General features: G+C 46.4%; 1 protein-coding gene across 2 annotated transcripts; it reads left to right on the top strand.

The window, feature by feature from the left end:
* The first annotated feature begins 13118 nt into the window (after window positions 1-13118).
* Window positions 13119-21563, top strand: LOC113054922 (5-aminolevulinate synthase, nonspecific, mitochondrial-like). 2 transcript variants are annotated; one of them, XM_026220723.1, is made up of 11 exons: window positions 13119-13276; window positions 13638-13853; window positions 13942-14082; window positions 14982-15110; window positions 15200-15422; window positions 15539-15723; window positions 15889-16068; window positions 16155-16319; window positions 20633-20901; window positions 20976-21138; window positions 21226-21563. In XM_026220723.1, exons 2-11 carry the CDS (start codon window positions 13691-13693, stop codon window positions 21384-21386), a joined length of 1779 nt encoding a protein of 592 aa, XP_026076508.1. In that variant the 5' UTR covers window positions 13119-13276; window positions 13638-13690; the 3' UTR covers window positions 21387-21563. The 2 variants fall into 2 exon arrangements, with proteins under 2 accessions (XP_026076508.1, XP_026076511.1); XM_026220726.1 differs by lacking the exon at window positions 14982-15110.
* The last annotated feature ends 2602 nt before the right edge of the window (window positions 21564-24165 follow it).

The following is a 24165-nucleotide window of genomic DNA, read 5'->3' as shown; positions in this document are numbered from 1 at the left end:
GAGGACGAGACAGCATATACCACAGAAATATAGGGGGCGAGACAGCATCTACCACAGAAACAGAGGGAGAAGCAGCATCTACCACAGAAACAGAGGGCGAGACAGCATCTACCACAGAAACAGAGGGAGAGGCAGCATCTACCACAGAGACAGAGGGCGAGACAGCATCTACCACGGAAACAGAGGGAGAAGCAGCATCTACCACGGAAACAGAGGGAGAAGCAGCATCTACCACGGAAACAGAGGGCGAGACAGCATCTACCACAGAAACAGAGGGCGAGACAGCATCTACCACAGAAACAGAGGGCGAGACAGCATCTACCACAGAAACAGAGGGAGAAGCAGCATCTACCAAAGAAACAGAGGGCGAGACAGCATCTACCACAGACACAGAGGGAGAAGCAGCATCTACCATAGAAACAGAGGGAGAAGCAGCATCTACCACAGAAACAGAGGGCGAGACAGCATCTACCACAGAAACAGAGGGCGAGACAGCATCTGCCACAGAAACGGAGGGCGAGACAGCATCTACCACAGAAACAGAGGGCGAGACAGCATCTACCACAGACACAGAGGGAGAAGCAGCATCTACCACAGAAACAGAGGGAGAAGCAGCATCTACCACAGAAACAGAGGGCGAGACAGCATCTACCACAGAAACGGAGGGCGAGACAGCATCTGCCACAGAAACGGAGGGCGAGACAGCATCTACCACAGAAACAGAGGGAGAAGCAGCATCTACCACAGAAACAGAGGGAGAAGCAGCATCTACCACAGAAACAGAGGGCGAGACAGCATCTACCACAGACACAGAGGGAGAAGCAGCATCTACCACAGAAACAGAGGGAGAAGCAGCATCTACCACAGAAACAGAGGGCGAGTCGCAATCTACCACAGAGACAGAGGGTGGTAGATGCTGTCTCGAGGGCGAGACAGCATCTGCCACAGAAACAGAGGGCGAGATAGCATCTGCCACAAAAACAGAGGGCGAGACAGCATCTGCCACAGAAACAGAGGACGAGACAGCATCTACCACAGTAACAGAGGACGAGACAGCATCTACCACAGAAACAGAGGGCGAGACAGCATCTACCACAGAAACAGAGGGCGAGACAGCATCTACCACAGACACAGAGGGCGAGACATCATCTACCACAGAAACAGAGGACGAGACAGCATATACCACAGAAATATAGGGGGCGAGACAGCATCTACCACAGAAACAGAGGGAGAAGCAGCATCTACCACAGAAACAGAGGGCGAAACAGCATCTGCCACAGAACGAGACAGCATCTACCACAGAAACAGAGGACGAGACAGCATCTACCACAGAAACAGAGGGCGAGACAGCATCTACCACAGAAACAGAGGGCGAGACAGCATCTACCACAGAAACAGAGGATGAGACAGCATCTACCACAGAAACAGAGGGAGAAGTAGCATTTACCACAGAAACAGAGGGAGAAGCAGCATCTACCACAGAAACAGAGGACGAGACAGCATCTACCACAGAAACAGATGGTGAGACAGCATCTACCAGAGAAACAGAGGGCGAGACAGCATCTACCACAGAAACAGAGGGCGAGACAGCATCTACCACAGAAACAGTGGGAGAAGCAGCATCTACCACAGAAACAGAGGGCGAGACAGCATCTACCACAGACACAGAGGGAGAAGCAGCATCTACCACAGAAACAGAGGGCGAGACAACATCTACCACAGAAACAGAGGGCGAGACAGCATCTACCACAGAAACAGAGGGAGAAGCAGCATCTACCACAGAAACAGAGGGCGAGACAGCATCTACCACAGAAACAGAGGGAGAGGCAGCATCTACCACAGAGACAGAGGGCGAGACAGCATCTACCACGGAAACAGAGGGAGAAGCAGCATCTACCACGGAAACAGAGGGAGAAGCAGCATCTACCACGGAAACAGAGGGCGAGACAGCATCTACCACAGAAACAGAGGGCGAGACAGCATCTACCACAGAAACAGAGGGCGAGACAGCATCTACCACAGAAACAGAGGGCGAGACAGCATCTACCAGAGAAACAGAGGATGAGACAGCATCTACCACAGAAACAGAGGACGAGACAGCAACTACCAAGGAAACAGAGGAAGAGACAGCATCTACCACAGAAACAGAGGGCGAGACAGCATATACCACAGAAACAGAGGGCGAGACAGCATCTACCACAGAAACAGAGGGCGAGACAGCATCTACCAAAGAAGCAGAGGGCGAGACAGCATCTACCAAAGAAGCAGAGGGCGAGATAGCATCTACCACAGAAACAGAGGGAGAAGCAGCATCTACCACAGAAACAGAGGACGAGACAGCATCTTCCACAGAAACAGAGAACGAGACAGCATCTACCACAGAAACAGAGGACGAGACAGCATCTACCACAGAAACAGAGGGCGAGACAGCATCTACCACAGAAACAGAGGGCGAGACAGCATCTACCACAGAAACAGAGGATGAGACAGCATCTACCACAGAAACAGAGGGAGAAGTAGCATTTACCACAGAAACAGAGGGAGAAGCAGCATCTACCACAGAAACAGAGGACGAGACAGCATCTACCACAGAAACAGATGGTGAGACAGCATCTACCAGAGAAACAGAGGGCGAGACAGCATCTACCACAGAAACAGAGGGCGAGACAGCATCTACCACAGAAACAGTGGGAGAAGCAGCATCTACCACAGAAACAGAGGGCGAGACAGCATCTACCACAGACACAGAGGGAGAAGCAGCATCTACCACAGAAACAGAGGGCGAGACAACATCTACCACAGAAACAGAGGGCGAGACAGCATCTACCACAGAAACAGAGGGCGAGACAGCATCTACCACAGAAACAGAGGGCGAGACAGCATCTACCAAAGAAGCAGAGGGCGAGATAGCATCTACCACAGAAACAGAGGGAGAAGCAGCATCTACCACAGAAACAGAGGACGAGACAGCATCTTCCACAGAAACAGAGAACGAGACAGCATCTACCACAGAAACAGAGGACGAGACAGCATCTACCACAGAAACAGAGGGCGAGACAGCATCTACCACAGAAACAGAGGGCGAGACAGCATCTACCACAGAAACAGAGGATGAGACAGCATCTACCACAGAAACAGAGGGAGAAGTAGCATTTACCACAGAAACAGAGGGAGAAGCAGCATCTACCACAGAAACAGAGGACGAGACAGCATCTACCACAGAAACAGATGGTGAGACAGCATCTACCAGAGAAACAGAGGGCGAGACAGCATCTACCACAGAAACAGAGGGCGAGACAGCATCTACCACAGAAACAGTGGGAGAAGCAGCATCTACCACAGAAACAGAGGGCGAGACAGCATCTACCACAGACACAGAGGGAGAAGCAGCATCTACCACAGAAACAGAGGGCGAGACAACATCTACCACAGAAACAGAGGGCGAGACAGCATCTACCACAGAAACAGAGGGAGAAGCAGCATCTACCACAGAAACAGAGGGCGAGACAGCATCTACCACAGAAACAGAGGGAGAGGCAGCATCTACCACAGAGACAGAGGGCGAGACAGCATCTACCACGGAAACAGAGGGAGAAGCAGCATCTACCACGGAAACAGAGGGAGAAGCAGCATCTACCACGGAAACAGAGGGCGAGACAGCATCTACCACAGAAACAGAGGGCGAGACAGCATCTACCACAGAAACAGAGGGCGAGACAGCATCTACCACAGAAACAGAGGGAGAAGCAGCATCTACCAAAGAAACAGAGGGCGAGACAGCATCTACCACAGACACAGAGGGAGAAGCAGCATCTACCATAGAAACAGAGGGAGAAGCAGCATCTACCACAGAAACAGAGGGCGAGACAGCATCTACCACAGAAACAGAGGGCGAGACAGCATCTGCCACAGAAACGGAGAGCGAGACAGCATCTACCACAGAAACAGAGGGCGGGACAGCATCTACCACAGACACAGAGGGAGAAGCAGCATCTACCACAGAAACAGAGGGAGAAGCAGCATCTACCACAGAAACAGAGGGCGAGACAGCATCTACCACAGAAACGGAGGACGAGACAGCATCTGCCACAGAAACGGAGGGCGAGACAGCATCTACCACAGAAACAGAGGGAGAAGCAGCATCTACCACAGAAACAGAGGGAGAAGCAGCATCTACCACAGAAACAGAGGGCGAGACAGCATCTACCACAGACACAGAGGGAGAAGCAGCATCTACCACAGAAACAGAGGGAGAAGCAGCATCTACCACAGAAACAGAGGGCGAGTCGCAATCTACCACAGAGACAGAGGGCGAGACAGCATCTACCACAGAGACAGAGGGAGAGGCAGCATCTACCACAGAGACAGAGGGCGAGACAGCATCTACCACAGAAACAGAGGGCGAGACAGCATCTACCACAGAAACAGAGGGCGAGACAGCATCTGCCACAGAAACAGAGGGCGAGACAGCATCTGCCACAGAAACAGAGGGCGAGATAGCATCTGCCACAAAAACAGAGGGCGAGACAGCATCTGCCACAGAAACAGAGGACGAGACAGCATCTACCACAGTAACAGAGGACGAGACAGCATCTACCACAGAAACAGAGGGCGAGACAGCATCTACCACAGAAACAGAGGGCGAGACAGCATCTACCACAGACACAGAGGGCGAGACATCATCTACCACAGAAACAGAGGACGAGACAGCATATACCACAGAAATATAGGGGGCGAGACAGCATCTACCACAGAAACAGAGGGAGAAGCAGCATCTACCACAGAAACAGAGGGCGAGACAGCATCTACCACAGAAACAGAGGGAGAGGCAGCATCTACCACAGAGACAGAGGGCGAGACAGCATCTACCACGGAAACAGAGGGAGAAGCAGCATCTACCACGGAAACAGAGGGAGAAGCAGCATCTACCACGGAAACAGAGGGCGAGACAGCATCTACCACAGAAACAGAGGGCGAGACAGCATCTACCACAGAAACAGAGGGCGAGACAGCATCTACCACAGAAACAGAGGGAGAAGCAGCATCTACCAAAGAAACAGAGGGCGAGACAGCATCTACCACAGACACAGAGGGAGAAGCAGCATCTACCATAGAAACAGAGGGAGAAGCAGCATCTACCACAGAAACAGAGGGCGAGACAGCATCTACCACAGAAACAGAGGGCGAGACAGCATCTGCCACAGAAACGGAGGGCGAGACAGCATCTACCACAGAAACAGAGGGCGAGACAGCATCTACCACAGACACAGAGGGAGAAGCAGCATCTACCACAGAAACAGAGGGAGAAGCAGCATCTACCACAGAAACAGAGGGCGAGACAGCATCTACCACAGAAACGGAGGGCGAGACAGCATCTGCCACAGAAACGGAGGGCGAGACAGCATCTACCACAGAAACAGAGGGAGAAGCAGCATCTACCACAGAAACAGAGGGAGAAGCAGCATCTACCACAGAAACAGAGGGCGAGACAGCATCTACCACAGACACAGAGGGAGAAGCAGCATCTACCACAGAAACAGAGGGAGAAGCAGCATCTACCACAGAAACAGAGGGCGAGTCGCAATCTACCACAGAGACAGAGGGCGAGACAGCATCTACCACAGAGACAGAGGGAGAGGCAGCATCTACCACAGAGACAGAGGGCGAGACAGCATCTACCACAGAAACAGAGGGCGAGACAGCATCTACCACAGAAACAGAGGGCGAGACAGCATCTGCCACAGAAACAGAGGGCGAGACAGCATCTGCCACAGAAACAGAGGGCGAGATAGCATCTGCCACAAAAACAGAGGGCGAGACAGCATCTGCCACAGAAACAGAGGACGAGACAGCATCTACCACAGTAACAGAGGACGAGACAGCATCTACCACAGAAACAGAGGGCGAGACAGCATCTACCACAGAAACAGAGGGCGAGACAGCATCTACCACAGACACAGAGGGCGAGACATCATCTACCACAGAAACAGAGGACGAGACAGCATATACCACAGAAATATAGGGGGCGAGACAGCATCTACCACAGAAACAGAGGGAGAAGCAGCATCTACCACAGAAACAGAGGGCGAAACAGCATCTGCCACAGAAACAGAGGACGAGACAGCATCTACCACAGAAACAGAGGGCGAGACAGCATCTACCACAGAAACAGAGGACGAGACAGCATCTACCACAGAAACAGAGGGAGAAGCAGCATCTACCACAGAAACAGAGGGCGAGACAGCATCTACCACAGACACAGAGGGCGAGACAGCATCTACCACAGAAACAGAGGACGAGACAGCATATACCACAGAAATATAGGGGGCGAGACAGCATCTACCACAGAAACAGAGGGAGAAGCAGCATCTACCACAGAAACAGAGGGCGAGACAGCATCTACCACAGACACAGAGGGAGAAGCAGCATCTACCACAGAAACAGAGGGCGAGACAACATCTACCACAGAAACAAAGAGCGAGACAGCATCTACCACAGAAACAGAGGGAGAGGCAGCATCTACCACAGAGACAGAGGGCGAGACAGCATCTACCACAGAAACAGAGGGAGAAGCAGCATCTACCACGGAAACAGAGGGCGAGACAGCATCTACCACAGAAACAGAGGGCGAGACAGCATCTACCACAGAAACAGAGGGCGAGACAGCATCTACCACAGAAACAGAGGGAGAAGCAGCATCTACCACAGAAACAGAGGGCGAGACAGCATCTACCACAGAAACAGAGGACGAGACAGCATCTACCACAGAAACAGAGGGCGAGACAACATCTACCACAGAAACAGAGGGCGAGACAGCATCTACCACAGAAACAGAGGGCGAGACAGCATCTACCACAGAAACAGAGGGAGAAGCAGCATCTACCACAGAAACAGAGGGCGAGACAGCATCTACCACAGAAACAGAGGGAGAGGCAGCATCTACCACAGAAACAGAGGGCGAGACAGCATCTACCACAGAAACAGAGGGAGAAGCAGCATCTACCACGGAAACAGAGGGCGAGACAGCATCTACCACAGAAACAGAGGGCGAGACAGCATCTACCACAGAAACAGAGGGCGAGACAGCATCTACCACAGAAACAGAGGGAGAAGCAGCATCTACCACAGAAACAGAGGGTGAGACAGCATCTACCACAGAAACAGAGGACGAGACAGCATCTACCACAGAAACAGATGGTGAGACAGCATCTACCACAGAAACAGAGGGCGAGACAGCATCTACCACAGAAACAGAGGGCGAGACAGCATCTACCACAGAAACAGAGAGCAAGAAAGCATCTACCACAGAAACAGAGGGAGAAGCAGCATCTACCACAGAAACAGAGGGCGAGACAGCATCTACCACAGACACAGAAGGAGAAGCAGCATCTACCACAGAAACAGAGGGAGAAGCAGCATCTACCACAGAAACAGAGGGCGAGACAGCATCTACCACAGAAACAGAGGGCGAGACAGCATCTGCCACAGAAACAGAGGGCGAGACAGCATCTACCACAGAAACAGAGGGAGAAGCAGCATCTACCACAGAAACAGAGGGCGAGACAGCATCTACCACAGACACAGAGGGAGAAGCAGTATCTACCACAGAAACAGAGGGAGAAGCAGCATCTACCACAGAAACAGAGGGCGAGACAGCATCTACCACAGAAACAGAGGGAGAGGCAGCATCTACCACAGAGACAGAGGGCGAGACAGCATCTACCATAGAAACAGAGGGAGAAGCAGCATCTACCACAGAAACAGAGGGCGAGACAGCATCTACCACAGAAACAGAGGGAGAGGCAGCATCTACCACAGAAACAGAGGGAGAAGCAGCATCTACCACAGAAACAGAGGGCGAGACAGCATCTACCACAGAAACAGAGGGAGAGGCAGCATCTACCACAGAAACAGAGGGCGAGACAGCATCTACCATAGAAACAGAGGGCGAGACAGCATCTGCCACAGAAACAGAGGGCGAGACAGCATCTGCCACAGAAACAGAGGGCGAGATAGCATCTGCCACAGAAACAGAGGGCGAGACAGCATCTGCCACAGAAACAGAGGACGAGACAGCATCTACCACAGTAACAGAGGACGAGACAGCATCTACCACAGAAACAGAGGGCGAGACAGCATCTACCACAGAAACAGAGGGCGAGACAGCATCTACCACAGACACAGAGGGCGAGACAGCATCTACCACAGAAACAGAGGACGAGACAGCATATACCACAGAAATATAGGGGCGAGACAGCATCTACCACAGAAACAGAGGGAGAAGCAGCATCTACCACAGAAACAGAGGGCGAGACAGCATCTACCACAGACACAGAGGGCGAGACAGCATCTACCACAGAAACAGAGGACGAGACAGCATATACCACAGAAATATAGGGGGCGAGACAGCATCTACCACAGAAACAGAGGGAGAAGCAGCATCTACCACAGAAACAGAGGGCGAGACAGCATCTACCACAGAAACAGAGGGAGAAGCAGCATCTACCACAGAAACAGAGGGCGAGACAGCATCTACCACAGACACAGAGGGCGAGACAGCATCTACCACAGAAACAGAGGACGAGACAGCATCTACCACAGAAACAGAGGGCGAGACAGCATCTACCACAGAAACAGAGGGAGAGGCAGCATCTACCACAGAAACAGAGGACGAGACAGCATCTACCACAGAAACAGAGGGCGAGACAGCATCTACCACAGACACAGAGGGCGAGACAGCATCTACCACAGAAACAGAGGACGAGACAGCATCTACCACAGAAACAGAGGGAGAAGCAGCATCTACCACAGAAACAGAGGGCGAGACAGCATCTGCCACAGAAACAGAGGACGAGACAGCATATACCACAGAAATATAGGGGGCGAGACAGCATCTACCACAGAAACAGAGGGAGAAGCAGCATCTACCACAGAAACAGAGGGCGAGACCGCATCTGCCACAGAAACAGAGGACGAGACAGCATCTACCACAGAAACAGAGGACGAGACAGCATCTACCACAGAAACAGAGGGAGAAGCAGCATCTACCACAGAAACAGAGGGCGAGACAGCATCTACCACAGAAACAGAGGACGAGACAGCATCTACAACAGAAACAGAGGGCGAGACAGCATCTACCACAGAAACAGAGGGAGAAGCAGCATCTACCACAGAAACAGAGGGAGAAGCAGCATCTACCACAGAAACAGAGGGAGAAGCAGCATCTACCACAGAAACAGAGGACGAGACAGCATCTACCACAGAAACAGAGGACGAGACAGCATCTACCACAGAAACAGAGGACGAGACAGCATCTACCACAGAAACAGAGGACGAGACAGCATATACCACAGAAACAGAGGGCGAGACAGCATCTTATTGATCCCATCTAAAAGACAGATGTCCCTAATGTCGAAATCATTAAAAACAGACGTATATCAGAAGACTTGTGCATGGTTTTACATCATCAATTACATGTAGAATTGAAATGGTGGCTAGCAAACAAAAACAATCTCGTGTTCAATTTGATCATGTTTGTTAGTGCAGTCTCTTTTCAACATTTTCCCTGTGATGGTTTGTTGTTATTGCAATGATTTCCTTATCAGGTTCTGTTCTCTTGTTGGTTCCTGAAGCTTCAAAATGAATGACACAGACAGAATTTGTGTCAAAGCAACAAAATCACGGCTCAAATGGTACTGTGTGCAACTGGCTTGCAACTCTTGACCTGTCTTGCTGGACCTTGGTGTTGGAGGCATCATCATCTTCTGTTTGACCACACTGGCATTTCCTTCTCACTTTACTAATGTCAAAGTGACAGAGACTGTTAGAGGTGGCCAGGCTCATCTTTGTAATTATAATTGCTCAAGGGACCAAACAACTTAGACTTACAGTATAAATAAGATAATAAATAATATTAATATAATGCATAATACAGAAATGCTTACATTTCGTTTTGTCTTTTATATATATATATATATATATATATATATATATATATATATATATATATATATATATATATATATATGTATGTATATATATATATATATATATATATATATATATATATATATATATATATATATATATATATATATATATGTATATATATATATATATGTATGTATATATGTATATATATATATATATATATATATATATATATATATATATATATATATATACTTTGTTTGTCTGTATGAAAAGGTGCTTTGTTCAAATCAATAACCCAATGGTGCTTTGTTCAAATCAATAACTCAATGAAGTGTTACTTTTGATATTTTGTTCCTTTGTTTTGATGTATAATTAGGCTATGTCAATTATTCACTTTATTCATTTTATTATCTCTTTTTACTTTATGCTCTTCAATGTCTTGTAATTCCATGCTATGTTATAAGCAATAATAATAGGGATTTTTGCCTTAGTAATTTTATTATCATTATTTTTTTTTTAAGATAATGCAAAAATAGTAGTCCAAGTCACTTAAAGTATTCATTTAACGGCAGTGTTTTTTCAGCCCACAGCCAAGATTTAATATTATTTAATATTACATTTAATGCTTCTTATTCAAAGAGCTGTAGGTATGTAGGTAGGTAGGCTTTTTCCAGACTTTGTTTATATGAAGTGATTTTAAGATGTCACATTAAAAAAAAAAAAAAAAAAAAAAATCTATCGGTAGGTGTCTGAACATCTAGGACAGGGATCCTCTAATCTGGCCCACGAGATCCACTTTCCTGCGGAGTTTAGTTCTAACCATAATCAAACACACCTGAGCAAGCTAATCAGTGTCTTCAGGATCATTAGAAAATCACAGGTAGAAAGGGTTGATCAGGGTTGGAGCTAAACTCTGCAGTGAATTGGCCCTCCAGGGTAAGATTTGAGGAACCCTGCTCTAGAACCTCCTGCTTCAGCACTAGGTGGTGCAATCGAACAACTTTAAACAGCTTTTATAATAATTAAGTGACCGCTGGGTGTCGCACTTTTTGGCACATTTCAGGGATACTTCACTTTCTGTTGCTGGTCTCCATTGACTTCCATAGTATGGGAAAAAAAAACACTAAGTCATTGGTCATCAGCAGCTGAAGGTGAGCTATTACTTTAAACAGATTATATATATATATATATATATATATATATATATATATATATATATATATATATATATATATATATACATATATACATACATACATACATACATACATACATATATATATATATATATTCAAGAATGAAAATCATTCTTTAGTCACCTTTATGTCATTACAAACCCTAATGATGAGTGACATGAAAGACTTTAGGCACGTATTTAAGAACTGACGGTCTCAGTCGCTCTTATTTCTTCTTATATTCACTCATTCTGTCTTAACATCTAAACTTCTGGAATTCTGTTGCTAAATTTAACAGGTTTTCAGACCACCTTAGCAACTTTTTCTTCCAAAAGCACCTAGCAACAAATTTTGCTATTTTAATTTTTATTTGGCTACTATTAACTTTTAATAAGCGACTCAAACAATAAAAAGGCACATATTTTCCATCTAAATTTCACAAAAAGAGGAAACCAAAGTTCTCTAGCAGTACACACCTCACATGCAGTGTTCAGTTTGATAATGATAGTAATAGTTCATAGACTTTTAATAACTATCTCTTAATACACTGCTTAGAACTTGAATTGTTCAGAACGTGAAGCTTTACTAGTTTACTAGATAATAAAAACTAATTGTAATTGTTCATAAATGTGTAAGAGTAAAACAATTCTGTGTTGTGTTTTAAAAAAAATAATTCTATTTTTGTATTATATTGTGAATTTATGTAATTTTACAAACATATCTAAATTAACATTTTCAGCAATCAATGACATCACAACAGCATTTAGCATGAAGTCCTGAAAATAATTAAATAATTACATTTTGATCAGTTTTATGGAGAAATTCGTTAAAAATAATGTGTTGTGTTTATATGTTAAAATGTTTTTGTTAATTTTGTTTGAAGCAATAATAATAATAGTAATAATAATAATAATAATAATAATAATAATAATAATAATAATAATAATAAACATAATTTAGCAACTTCCTTTAGAAACTTCCCCTGAAAATGAGTTGGCAACACTGGGACGATTAATTTCATATTTGTTGTGAAGTGTTCCTGTAAGAGGCGTACCTCAAACTTCCTGATATCTCTCTACAGCACAAACAAACCCGAGAGATAAAGAGATAATAATCATATATAATAATAACAACACAATCGGAGTGTTTTAGTCTCGATCCTCACATCGATAGTGTTGGTATGGGGTCGACATCTGCTCTTTCTACATCACTGTCTTCATCCAGATGTGTTTTCTGTGGGAGAAGTGCTTCATGTCAAACTGCTCGCTTGTTGCAGCATTCATTATTTGATCGCTTAATATGACTTTCTAAACGCATTAAACCACGTCAGGTTTCAAAAGTTTCACGATCATTATGTCTTTCATGGAGAATGCAGTCCCAAAATGTATTTCAACAAACTGAATTACTGACAAAATTACATGTTCCTCGATACTTAGTCAATATATGCGTATTAGTGTATCACGTCCCTGCTGGGAAAAAAATAAATAAATAAAAACTTCCTATGGTTTCCAATACAAATATCATTATACGCATTACAAACCATAAATGTTTTATTTTATTTATTTATTTATTTGTCAGATTTGTCAGACAGTATTCTTGAACATATTGTTTTATTGCTTTGTTTCCTGGGTAAATTTAACCTTCATAAAGCCAGAAACATTCATCGTAAACTAAATTTTACTAATTTTAGAATGTTTTCATGTGATTTATAGTTTTTTTTTTTTTACATCTTTTAAGAGAGTGTCTAAACCTGTGAACTCAAAGTCTTCTAAAACATTTATCATTCTTGAATCAGTTTTAGATATCTTTAAATTATTATTATTGTTGATATGTTGATTTCTGTAGCTGTTATATCTACATGTGATGTTGTCAGTATGTTACTACTTACGATTGTTCTGTTTTAATTGGCAAAAAAAAAAAAAACCTGTTTAAAAAAAAAATAGAAACAAATGTTTCGCGGAAGGAAATGGGCGGAGCTGCGCTGACGGGCAGTGACGCGTCTCTCGCGATATCTGCTCGCGCTGGGCTGCGATATAAGCGCGGCGCGTCGGCTCGCCCTCTCGTTCGTCCTCAGTGCAGGATAACGCGACGCGCTCACCGCACCCCGAGCAGAGCTCCACACCGATCCCGCACAGAAGAGCGCTGACCCCGCACAGTCACGCAGAGAGGTGAGGAAGAGGCGGCGGAGGGACGCGTCTCAGCGCTCGCGTCGCGTTCACACGCGTTTATAACAACCGTAAACATATATCGAGACTGTTTTCCCCTCATTCCACTGCATCTCATGTTTTTGTAATGAAAAATGTACTCTGTATGTTTGGATTTCTTCTTTTTGTATTAATCTATGCATAAATATATGATGCTGTTTGTTAGTTGCATAAGCAACGTAAGTTAGTTAAACTGATTTATAAACATTATGCACTTGTTTTTTCTTTCACAGATGGTCATGTTATCTTATGCTTTGCATTAATATTTTGCTTGTGTGGTCTCAGGAGAGAATTCTGTTAATTGGAGTATAATTGATTGTTTCAGCTGTAGTGCTCAGTGACCCTTGACCTCTGTGTTTGACTCTCTGGACACTGGTGATGGACGCGCTCCTCCGCTGCCCGTTCCTGTCCCGTGTGCACCCGTCGTTCCTGCAGCAGGCCAGACAGTCTCTGGTGGCGTACGCTGTGAAGTGTCCGGTGATGATGGAGCTGGCGTCCAGACCGCTGGTGCGCTCTCTGTGCTCCTCGTCTGAGAGCGAGGGTGAGTGTGTGCTGCTGCTCTCCTCCGGGTGTGTGTGTGTGTGTGTGTGTGCCTCACTGAAGCGTCTGTCCTCCGCTCTGTCCATCAGGAGGGTCTGTGGGTCACCCCGCGGGTCAGCCGTCCTCCAGGTGCCCGTTCCTGGCGGCTGAGATGGGGCAGAGCAGCGTGGTGCGGCAGGCCAGCATGGCTCTTCAGGAGGACGTGTCTGAAGTCCACACAGTGTGTACAGGTGTGTGTGTGAGGAAGTGTGTGTGTATGTGTGTGTGCTGCTGCGCTCTACAGCCGTGAAGCAATGCCTTTACAACACTGTCCGCTCAGAGACCGGATGATACGCTCACACTTCTGCAGAAGAATGTCCAAGTGCTACTTGAAGTCTAAAAATACCCTATAAAACTAAGAAATTAAGAGTATTACTAAAACTATTGTTATTGAAACACCTTGCAATAAGGTTCATTAGTTATCTACAACCCTACAGCTTTTATTAATCTTAATGTTAATTTCAACATTTACATTAGCGTTATTCAAATCAAAAGTTGTGCTTATTAACATTAGTTAATGCATTGTGAATTAACATGAATGACTGTATTCGCATTAACATTAACAGAGATGAATACATACAGTAATAAGTGACTGTTGATGGGAGTGAATACATTAACTAATGCAGCCTTACTGGAAAATGTTACTTTTATTATTATTAGATTGTTCATTTAAAAACAACATTAATTGTGTGTTTAAGAAAAATAACTATTGCTATTACTATTATAATTGTTGTTATTACTAAAAATGTGAAAATTGCAATGAAATGCAAAAAAGAAAAAATGCTTTTGTGACATTTCACTGTAAAATAAAAACAGTGGAGTAGTAAAAATAATATAATGTTATTTAATAATAATACCAGCAAAATTCCAACACAGATGTTTATGTCTGTCCTAAAATGTGTAAGTTTTCAGCATCAGCCGTTAAACCATGGCACCCATCCTCTGCTTCTCCTCTGTTGATAAGTGTGTTTGGTGTGTGTGTGGAGTTGTGTTCAATCGTGCAGCTCTACCAGATGTGATTCAGGAGTTATTGTTAAACTGGTTGATGTTAGGATACTCTAGAATGAAATGTAGTCGGTCTCTGATCCAGCCAGTGCAGACTGTTGTCCAGACGTGTGTCCACCGGAGCTGAATCCTCTGAAGAACACCCAGATCAGAGCAAACCTGCTGAAGCCGCGCTCCCCTCGTGTCTCTCGTCTGCAGGAGAACATGCCCAAAAGTATGTGTGCTCTGTTCCTGTGAAGAAACTCCTGCAGAAAACCACTTCCTGTTTTGAAATGCAGTTCCACATTGACTCTTCTCTTTCAGCTGTGTCCAACTTTCGCTATGACGAGTTCTTCGAGAAGAAGATCGAGGAGAAGAAGCAGGACCACACGTACCGTGTGTTTAAAACAGTGAACCGCAGGGCCACAGAGTTCCCGATGGCAGATAACTACACCGAGTCCCTGTCCTTCAAGAGAGACGTCTCTGTGTGGTGCAGCAATGACTACCTGGGCATGAGCCGTCACCCGCGGGTGCTGCAGACCATCATGTGAGTCCCACGCTGAACATGACCCTGCTCTTTCCTAAAGTGATGTCTCAGTGATAAATGCAATCATCTTCTGGGTTTGGGCAGACATTCACACTCTCTGCCGTGTGTTTTGACAGGGACACTTTAGGGAATCATGGATCAGGAGCCGGAGGGACTCGGAATATATCCGGGACGAGTAAGTTTCACGTGGACCTGGAGCACGAGCTGGCGGATCTGCACGGGAAGGACGCCGCTCTGCTCTTCACCTCGTGTTTCGTGGCCAATGACTCCACGCTCTTCACGCTGGCCAAGATGATGCCTGGTGATTATTCCCACAATCTCATTACTCCAATACAAAATCCATCACACTTTAGTCCAAACACAAGCAGATTTCTTTATGTTACTGTGAGTCTCATGAAGAAGACAGGCTTTATTTGCGTGCTTGTGTCAGATTGCCCTGGTTTGTGACAGCACTGTTTCTCCTCAGGTTGCCAGATCTATTCAGATGCGGGTAATCACGCCTCCATGATCCAGGGCATCAGGAACAGCGGCGCCAAGAAGTTTATCTTCCGTCACAACGACGCCAAGCACCTGCGCCAGCTGCTGGAGAAATCTGACCCCTCGGCTCCCAAGATCGTGGCGTTTGAGACGGTGCACTCGATGGACGGTCAGTCACAGGCTCTCTCTCTGCTCGCTCTGAGGTGAGGTCAGCGAGTGTGTGCTCACGCAGACCGTGTGTGTGTGTGTCGTCAGGTGCTGTGTGTCCGCTGGAGGAGATGTGTGACGTGGCCCATGAGTTCGGCGCCATCACGTTCGTGGACGAGGTGCACGCGGTGGGGCTGTACGGCCCCCGGGGAGGCGGCATCGGAGACCGGGACGGAGTCATGCACAAGATGGACATCATCTCTGGCACTCTGGGTGAGCTGGCCTGTTTAACGGCTCCCTGCTGCTGTCCTCAATGCTCTAGGGAGGAAACCCTGAGCTCCAGCTCTTGTGCTGTTGCTTAGAGACCAGCGCTCTTGTTTTTCTCTCACTGAATGACCCTGAAGACTGTTGTTTGTCAGAGACGAGCCCTCAGTCACGTACACCACCCAGACCTGTTCATTCATGCCGTCTGTAATCTGTTGGGCAGAATCCAGTGCACTCTACCTAAAAACATGCTCAACGGTCACCAGGGCTGCACAGTGTCTGATTTACTGATAAAGATCATGATTGTATATTTATTTATTTATTTTTTGTCCAGATTTTCTGTGCTTGTTTGTAGAGCTGCACAATTTAGCCAAATTTTTTTAAATATAAAAATGGTTATAATAACAACAGTGTTATTATTATCATTATTATTATTATTAAATGTAAAAAACAAATAAAAGCGAACTTAGAATTTGTCTATGTAATTATCTAAAGAAAAAAACAAAAAAACAAAACAAAACACCATGAAATTATGACCCTAACCCTATTTCTTTGCATCTTATTATTACAATTTATAAATTGCTCTTATGATTTAACTTTTTAAAATAAAAAAAATTGTATGATAGTTTTATACTATACTTTTTTACAGTGAAATATTGTAATGGTAATATTTATTTAGTTTTTGTTTAGTAACTTTAATGTTCATAACAAAGTTAGTGGTGTAGAATTAGAAAACTGATATTTATGGCTTTATTGCTTCACTTTAAAGCGTGAATCTAATTATTCAGTGGTTTGATCCAGTTTGACACTGATTCATTAAAAGAGCCTCCAGGATTATCTCATGATCAATGATGACCGTTCATTGTCCGTGTGTTATTTTGCTCATCTAGATCTACATCTATATATATATATATATATATGACTAAGGACACTTCTCACTAGTGACGCGCCTGACTAGTGACGCGCCTGACTAGTGACGCGCCTGACTAGTGACGCTCCTGACTAGTGACTCGCCTGACTAGTGACCCTCCTGACTAGTGACCCTCCTGACTAGTGACGCTCCTGACTAGTGACGCTCCTGACTAGTGACTCGCCTGACTAGTGACGCTCCTGACTAGTGACGCGCCTGACTAGTGACGCGCCTGACTAGTGACTCGCCTGACTAGTGACTCGCCTGACTAGTGACGTGCCTGACTAGTGACGCTCCTGACTAGTGACGCTCCTGACTAGTGACGCGCCTGACTAGTGACGCGCCTGACTAGTGACGCGCCTGACTAGTGACGCGCCTGACTAGTGACGCTCCTGACTAGTGACGCGCCTGACTAGTGACGCGCCTGACTAGTGACCCGCCTGACTAGTGACCCGCCTGACTAGTGACGCTCCTGACTAGTGACGCTCCTGACTAGTGACCCTCCTGACTAGTCACGTGCCTGACTAAGGACACTTCTCACTAGTGACCCTCCTGACTAGTGATGCTCCTGACTAGTTACGTGCCTGACTAAGGACGCTCCTGACTAGTGACGCGCCTGACTAGTGAGGCTCCTGACTAGTGAGGCTCCTGACTAGTGACCCGCCTGACTAGTGACGCTCCTGACTAGTGACGCTCCTGACTAGTGACGCTCCTGACTAGTGACCCTCCTGACTAGTGACCCTCCTGACTAGTGACACTCCTGACTAGTCACGTGCCTGACTAAGGACACTTCTCACTAGTGACCCTCCTGACTAGTGATGCTCCTGACTAGTTACGTGCCTGACTAAGGACGCTCCTGACTAGTGACGCTCCTGACTAGTGACGCTCCTGACTAGTGACGCGCCTGACTAGTGACGCGCCTGACTAGTGACGCGCCTGACTAGTGACGCTCCTGACTAGTGACTCGCCTGACTAGTGACCCTCCTGACTAGTGACCCTCCTGACTAGTGACGCTCCTGACTAGTGACGCTCCTGACTAGTGACTCGCCTGACTAGTGACGCTCCTGACTAGTGACGCGCCTGACTAGTGACGCGCCTGACTAGTGACTCGCCTGACTAGTGACTCGCCTGACTAGTGACGTGCCTGACTAGTGACGCTCCTGACTAGTGACGCTCCTGACTAGTGACGCGCCTGACTAGTGACGCGCCTGACTAGTGACGCGCCTGACTAGTGACGCGCCTGACTAGTGACGCTCCTGACTAGTGACGCGCCTGACTAGTGACGCGCCTGACTAGTGACCCGCCTGACTAGTGACCCGCCTGACTAGTGACGCTCCTGACTAGTGACGCTCCTGACTAGTGACCCTCCTGACTAGTCACGTGCCTGACTAAGGACACTTCTCACTAGTGACCCTCCTGACTAGTGATGCTCCTGACTAGTTACGTGCCTGACTAAGGACGCTCCTGACTAGTGACGCGCCTGACTAGTGAGGCTCCTGACTAGTGAGGCTCCTGACTAGTGACCCGCCTGACTAGTGACGCTCCTGACTAGTGACGCTCCTGACTAGTGACGCTCCTGACTAGTGACCCTCCTGACTAGTGACCCTCCTGACTAGTGACCCTCCTGACTAGTGACACTCCTGACTAGTCACGTGCCTGACTAAGGACACTTCTCACTAGTGACCCTCCTGACTAGTGATGCTCCTGACTAGTTACGTGCCTGACTAAGGACGCTCCTGACTAGTGACGCGCCTGACTAGTGAGGCTCCTGACTAGTGACGCGCCTGACTAGTGACGCGCCTGACTAGTGACGCTCCTGACTAGTGACGCGCCTGACTAGTGACGCGCCTGACTAGTGACGCTCCTGACTAGTGACGCGCCTGACTAGTGACGCTCCTGACTAGTGACGCTCCTGACTAGTGACGCGCCTGACTAGTGACGCGCCTGACTAGTGACGCTCCTGACTAGTGACTCGCCTGACTAGTGACGCGCCTGTCTAGTGACGCGCCTGTCTAGTGACGCGCCTGACTAGTGACGCTCCTGACTAGTGACGCGCCTGTCTAGTGACGCGCCTGTCTAGTGACGCGCCTGACAAGTGACGCACCTGACAAGTGACGCACCTGACAAGTGACGCTCCTGACTAGTGACGCTCCTGACTAGTGACGCTCCTGACTAGTGACGCTCCTGACTAGTGACCCGCCTGACTAGTGACCCGCCTGACTAGTGACGCTCCTGACTAGTGACGCTCCTGACTAGTGACGCTCCTGACTAGTGACGCTCCTGACTAGTCACGTGCCTGACTAAGGACACTTCTCACTAGTGACCCTCCTGACTAGTGACGCTCCTGACTAGTGACGCTCCTGACTAGTCACGTGCCTGACTAAGGACGCTCCTGACTAATGACGCGCCTGACTAGTGACGCGCCTGACTAGTGACGCGCCTGACTAGTGACGCGCCTGACTAGTGACGCGCCTGACTAGTGACGCGCCTGACTAGTGACGCTCCTGACTAGTGACGCTCCTGACTAGTGACGCTCCTGACTAGTGACGCTCCTGACTAGTGACTCGCCTGACTAGTGACTCGCCTGACTAGTGACTCGCCTGACTAGTGACTCGCCTGACTAGTGACTCGCCTGACTAGTGACGCTCCTGACTAGTGACTCGCCTGACTAGTGACTCGCCTGACTAGTGACGCTCCTGACTAGTGACGCGCCTGACTAGTGACGCGCCTGACTAAGGACACTTCTCACTTGTGACGCTCCTGACTAGTGACGCGCCTGACTATTGAAGAGCCTAACTAGTGACACGTTCACTACTGACACATCTGACTAGTGACGCAGCTGACTAGTGCGCAGAACAGGTCAAGATCACTTGCGCATGTATCTGATTCTTATATATTATAATTTGAAACAATGGTATTATTTAGGATACTTTTTCAAAAATCATTGATGTATTATTCATAATAACCACCACTTTTATTTTTATCTTAATATTTTCATCAACAATATGGTTTAATTAAAATAATTTAATTATTGTCAGTGCAGAGTCTATTCCTTATAACTTATCTAGATATATTTCATTTTTTTAAATGTAATCTAGGGAATTGTTTGCATTATTTTATTCATGCTTTGTTTTATTTTGAAGGGTTTAATGACTTAATGATGAGATGTTTTTTGCAATCAGGCTCTCAAAAATTATGTAAAAATTTGGATTTAGATTCATCAGCCAACATATTGTTCATCGGCGTTCATATATAAATAATTATAGTTTTTTGGTAGCAGCCAAAATGTTCATATGGGTGCATCCCTGGTCCAGACTCTGCCACAGTCTCTCAGCTGTGTGTGGTGTAGTAGTTTCCTGTAGGCTGCAGCAGGTCAGTTTTGTCTGACCACTCTTCTTGTGTGTTTGCGCAGGGAAAGCGTTTGGCTGTGTGGGGGGCTACATCGCCAGCACTCACGCTCTGGTGGACACGGTGCGCTCGTATGCCGCTGGCTTCATCTTCACCACGTCTCTGCCTCCCATGCTGCTGGCCGGCGCGCGCGAGTCTGTCCAGATCCTGAAGAGTGAGGAGGGCCGCGCACTGCGCCGCAAACACCAGCGCAACGTGAAGCTGCTGCGGCAGAAGCTGCTGGACACGGGTCTGCCAGTGGTGCACTGCCCCAGCCACATCATCCCCATCAGGGTACGTACAATACTCCTGCGTTCATTCACACTGACCGCTCTCAGATCGCCACTGACGCTGGTGTGTTTGCTCAGGTGGCGGACGCAGAGAAGAACACGCAGGTGTGTGACATCATGATGAGCCGCTACAACATCTACGTGCAGGCCATTAACTACCCCACGGTGGCTCGAGGAGAGGAGCTGCTGCGCATCGCTCCCACGCCTCACCACACGCCGCAGATGATGAGCTACTTCACCGGTGAGTCCTGCACGCCCAACTAAACTCAGATCTCAGAGTGTTTCAGAGCACAGTGTTCATTTTGTGTGTGTGTGTGTGTGTGCACAGAGAAGCTGACGCAGGCGTGGACCGAGGCCGGGCTGGAGCTGAAGCCGCACTCCTCCGCCGAGTGTAACTTCTGCCGGCAGCCGCTGCACTTCCAGCTGATGAGCGAGAGAGAGAAGTCCTTCTTCAGCGGCCTCAGTCAGCCCATACCAGCCTGCGCCTGACACATCACTCACATCACTACAACTCCTGATCTGTGTGTGAACTTTAACAGATTATACAGAGTAAATTATACTGAACTGTTTTATATTTGAAAGATGTTTAACTTATGTAGACCAATCGTATTTAATCAATCAAGTGTTACACTGGATTCACAGGTTTTAATAAACTGATTACACACACGTTTGCAGTGCTGTGTTTGTTTGTTGTGTGTTGTTTGCACTGATCCTGTCCAGACGCAGACGGCTGTTAAATCAGCGCTGGGTGACGACGTTGACCTGTTCCTCTCTGTTTGTGGAAGTGAAAGTGAGCGCTGAATCAGGTGCATAACTGGCACAGTGACCTGGATCTGTGCTGATCCGTCGTCTCTGCTCTCACACACAGTGAAGGATGGGTGCCGCCGTCCCAGCCCCTCTCTCCTACGTCAGCTGAGTTTCCTAATGTGCTGATGAATGGAGTGTGTCACGTAGCCACAGTTATCAGACAAGAGCAGCATGGGAAGCTATTACACCTAATTAGATTTTAATCTAGGAAGGAAACTAGGGCAGGGGACAATACCTCGCTCATCTCTGCGCTTATTATTTGCAGTTACACAACCTCACATAAAAGTATTACTACCAAATGTTTTAATAAGTAATCGTATTACTTCTTTATCATGAAAATTAGTCCTGACAGAAGCCTCCCCAAACACAGCAGATTAAAGCCACAGCTAGATGTGATAATGTAAATATTATATGCAGGTCAAGTTCTAATGTTTGTAATCATTCCTAAATCTAATTGGTTAGGCAGGTCCTCCTCATCAGAGATGCATCAGTGTGTGACAGTGGGCTGTTTGATCCAAACCCATCGCTGACAGATAAACATCTGTTTTTAGCTTCATCTGATCTGACCACAGAAGCAGTTCTGTCTGACGCTTTCACATCCTCTTCCGGACAGATTCTCAACGTCTTTCATATGTATTCATGACCTGATGGTGGGAACGGGGATTTTCAAAGCTTTAGCTCTTTTCTTACACACACTTTCTTTTCTGTGAAGCTTAACAATCTTGTTCTTTGCAGCAGAGCGATATTCTTTGGTTGAACTCCTTGTGATGGATGATGGAGGGAATTTGGCCTTTGTGTTCTTCTATTAATAACCCTGTGGAACAGGAAGTCACGGCTGGACAGTTTCAGTCACCCTGGTGTGCTGAACTATTGTAAATATGAACAGGAGTGTACTTCAGAGATATTCAGCATTTCTAGGCGTGCCAGTAATTGTGGCCAACAACCATTGTTTTACTTTGATGAAAGGTTGCTATTTTGTGAATGTTTTGAATGAAAGATCAAAAGGATAAACAATATTTTTGTTCATATATTCAGCATTATTAGTGGCGGTCCTCTTCTGAATGAGTAGTGAGTGAGGTGCAGGTTTGAATAAGTGAGCGTGTCAGCTGTGTCTCACAGTGGACGAGTCCAACACAAACTGTTTCTGTGCTCAACAAATAAGAGCACACTCCATGATCATTTTTCACAATATTATGATTTCTATTTCAAATAAATACTGTTCTTTTGAACTTTCTGTTCATTTGTGAATCCTGAAAAATAAAAACATATCAGTTTCCACAGAAATATTGTTCAGCACAGCTGTGTTCAACATTGATAATAATCAGAAATGTTTCTCGAGCAGTAAATCATCATATTATTCTGATTTCTGAAGATCATGTGACCCTGAAGACTGGAGGAATGATGCTGAAAATACAGCGGAGCATCACAGAAATACATTACACTTTAACAGTGTCACGCGTATGTTCCTGTTTTCCTTATATGGTCCTTCCTGTGCATGTCTTCCTCATGTGTGTTGGTCTCCAGCTGTGTGTCATTAATTAGTTCATCTGTCCCCAGCATCTTCTCACGCTTTCCTGAGTGCGACAGGTTCACAGGAAACAGCTGTCTGAAATTTTCATAATATTCATGTATTTACTGTACTTTAGATCAAATAAATGCAGTGTTAGTGAGCAGAAGAGACTTCTTTTAAAAACATTTTTTGCACTAAAACCTGCATGAAAATGACTGATAAAAACCGAACACTATTTATAATTTTTTTTAAATGAGGATGAACCTCACAGAGAGTAAAATGAGAGTAACAAATGATGCATGAGTGCGGTGTTTTTCAGATGCTGGTGATGAGACGTCTTCTCTGTGTGTTGAGCACATGTTCAGTGGTCCTCAGCTGGATCTGTGCAGATCTCAGAGCTACGGCTCATTTACACTGCTGCCCTCATGCAGGGAGCTCAGAATGGACGGTGGTGCTGGAATCTGTCTGTGCTCCTGAGAGAGTTTGTCAGGGGTCCTGCCCCGTCCTGTCTGGTCATGTGACTCAACGCATCACTTCATGTCACACAGGCTTCTCCAGCAGAGGGTTCACCTGAAATCACACACGTACTGTTCTCACATCTTCTCTAACATCACAGTATTTCATTAACCGTCACGCAGTCTACAGTTCGCTTGAGATGATTATGAAATGTCAAGCACATATTCTTCATCTATAATCGAATCATCACACAGGGCCGTTAGCTTGTAACTTTGTAACTTTAGGGATCTTATTTATTCACAAACAGCTTGTAACACTCCAAAGAGAAAGGAAGTGTTGATCACATCACCATTTAAAAAAGTCTATATATATTGTGTAATATATTAATTTAAACAGTAAGTATCAATACTTTTTTACGATAGGGCCACCGGTTGCTCATCCCTGAGCTGGAGCTGATGTAAGGTCAGGGGTCAGGGGTCAGGGGTCAGGACCTGG

This window comes from Carassius auratus, chromosome 36 (assembly GCF_003368295.1).
Source record: "Carassius auratus strain Wakin chromosome 36, ASM336829v1, whole genome shotgun sequence".
Classification (NCBI taxonomy): Eukaryota; Metazoa; Chordata; class Actinopteri; order Cypriniformes; family Cyprinidae; genus Carassius; species Carassius auratus.
The sequence above is the reverse complement of the archived record's forward strand: the minus strand, read 5'-3'. Positions and strand labels throughout refer to the sequence as shown.

What these genes read in the sequence shown, in the direction of transcription:
- LOC113054922 (XM_026220723.1), top strand. Translation starts at nt 13,691, where the DNA reads ATGGACGCGCTCCTCCGCTGCCCGTTCCTGTCCCGTGTGCACCCGTCG. An exon ending in GCAGGAGAACATGCCCAAAA is followed by an intron (nt 15,111 to 15,199) that starts GTATGTGTGCTC and finishes CTTCTCTTTCAG; the next exon opens with CTGTGTCCAACTTTCGCTAT. An exon ending in GCCACATCATCCCCATCAGG is followed by an intron (nt 20,902 to 20,975) that starts GTACGTACAATA and finishes GTGTTTGCTCAG; the next exon opens with GTGGCGGACGCAGAGAAGAA.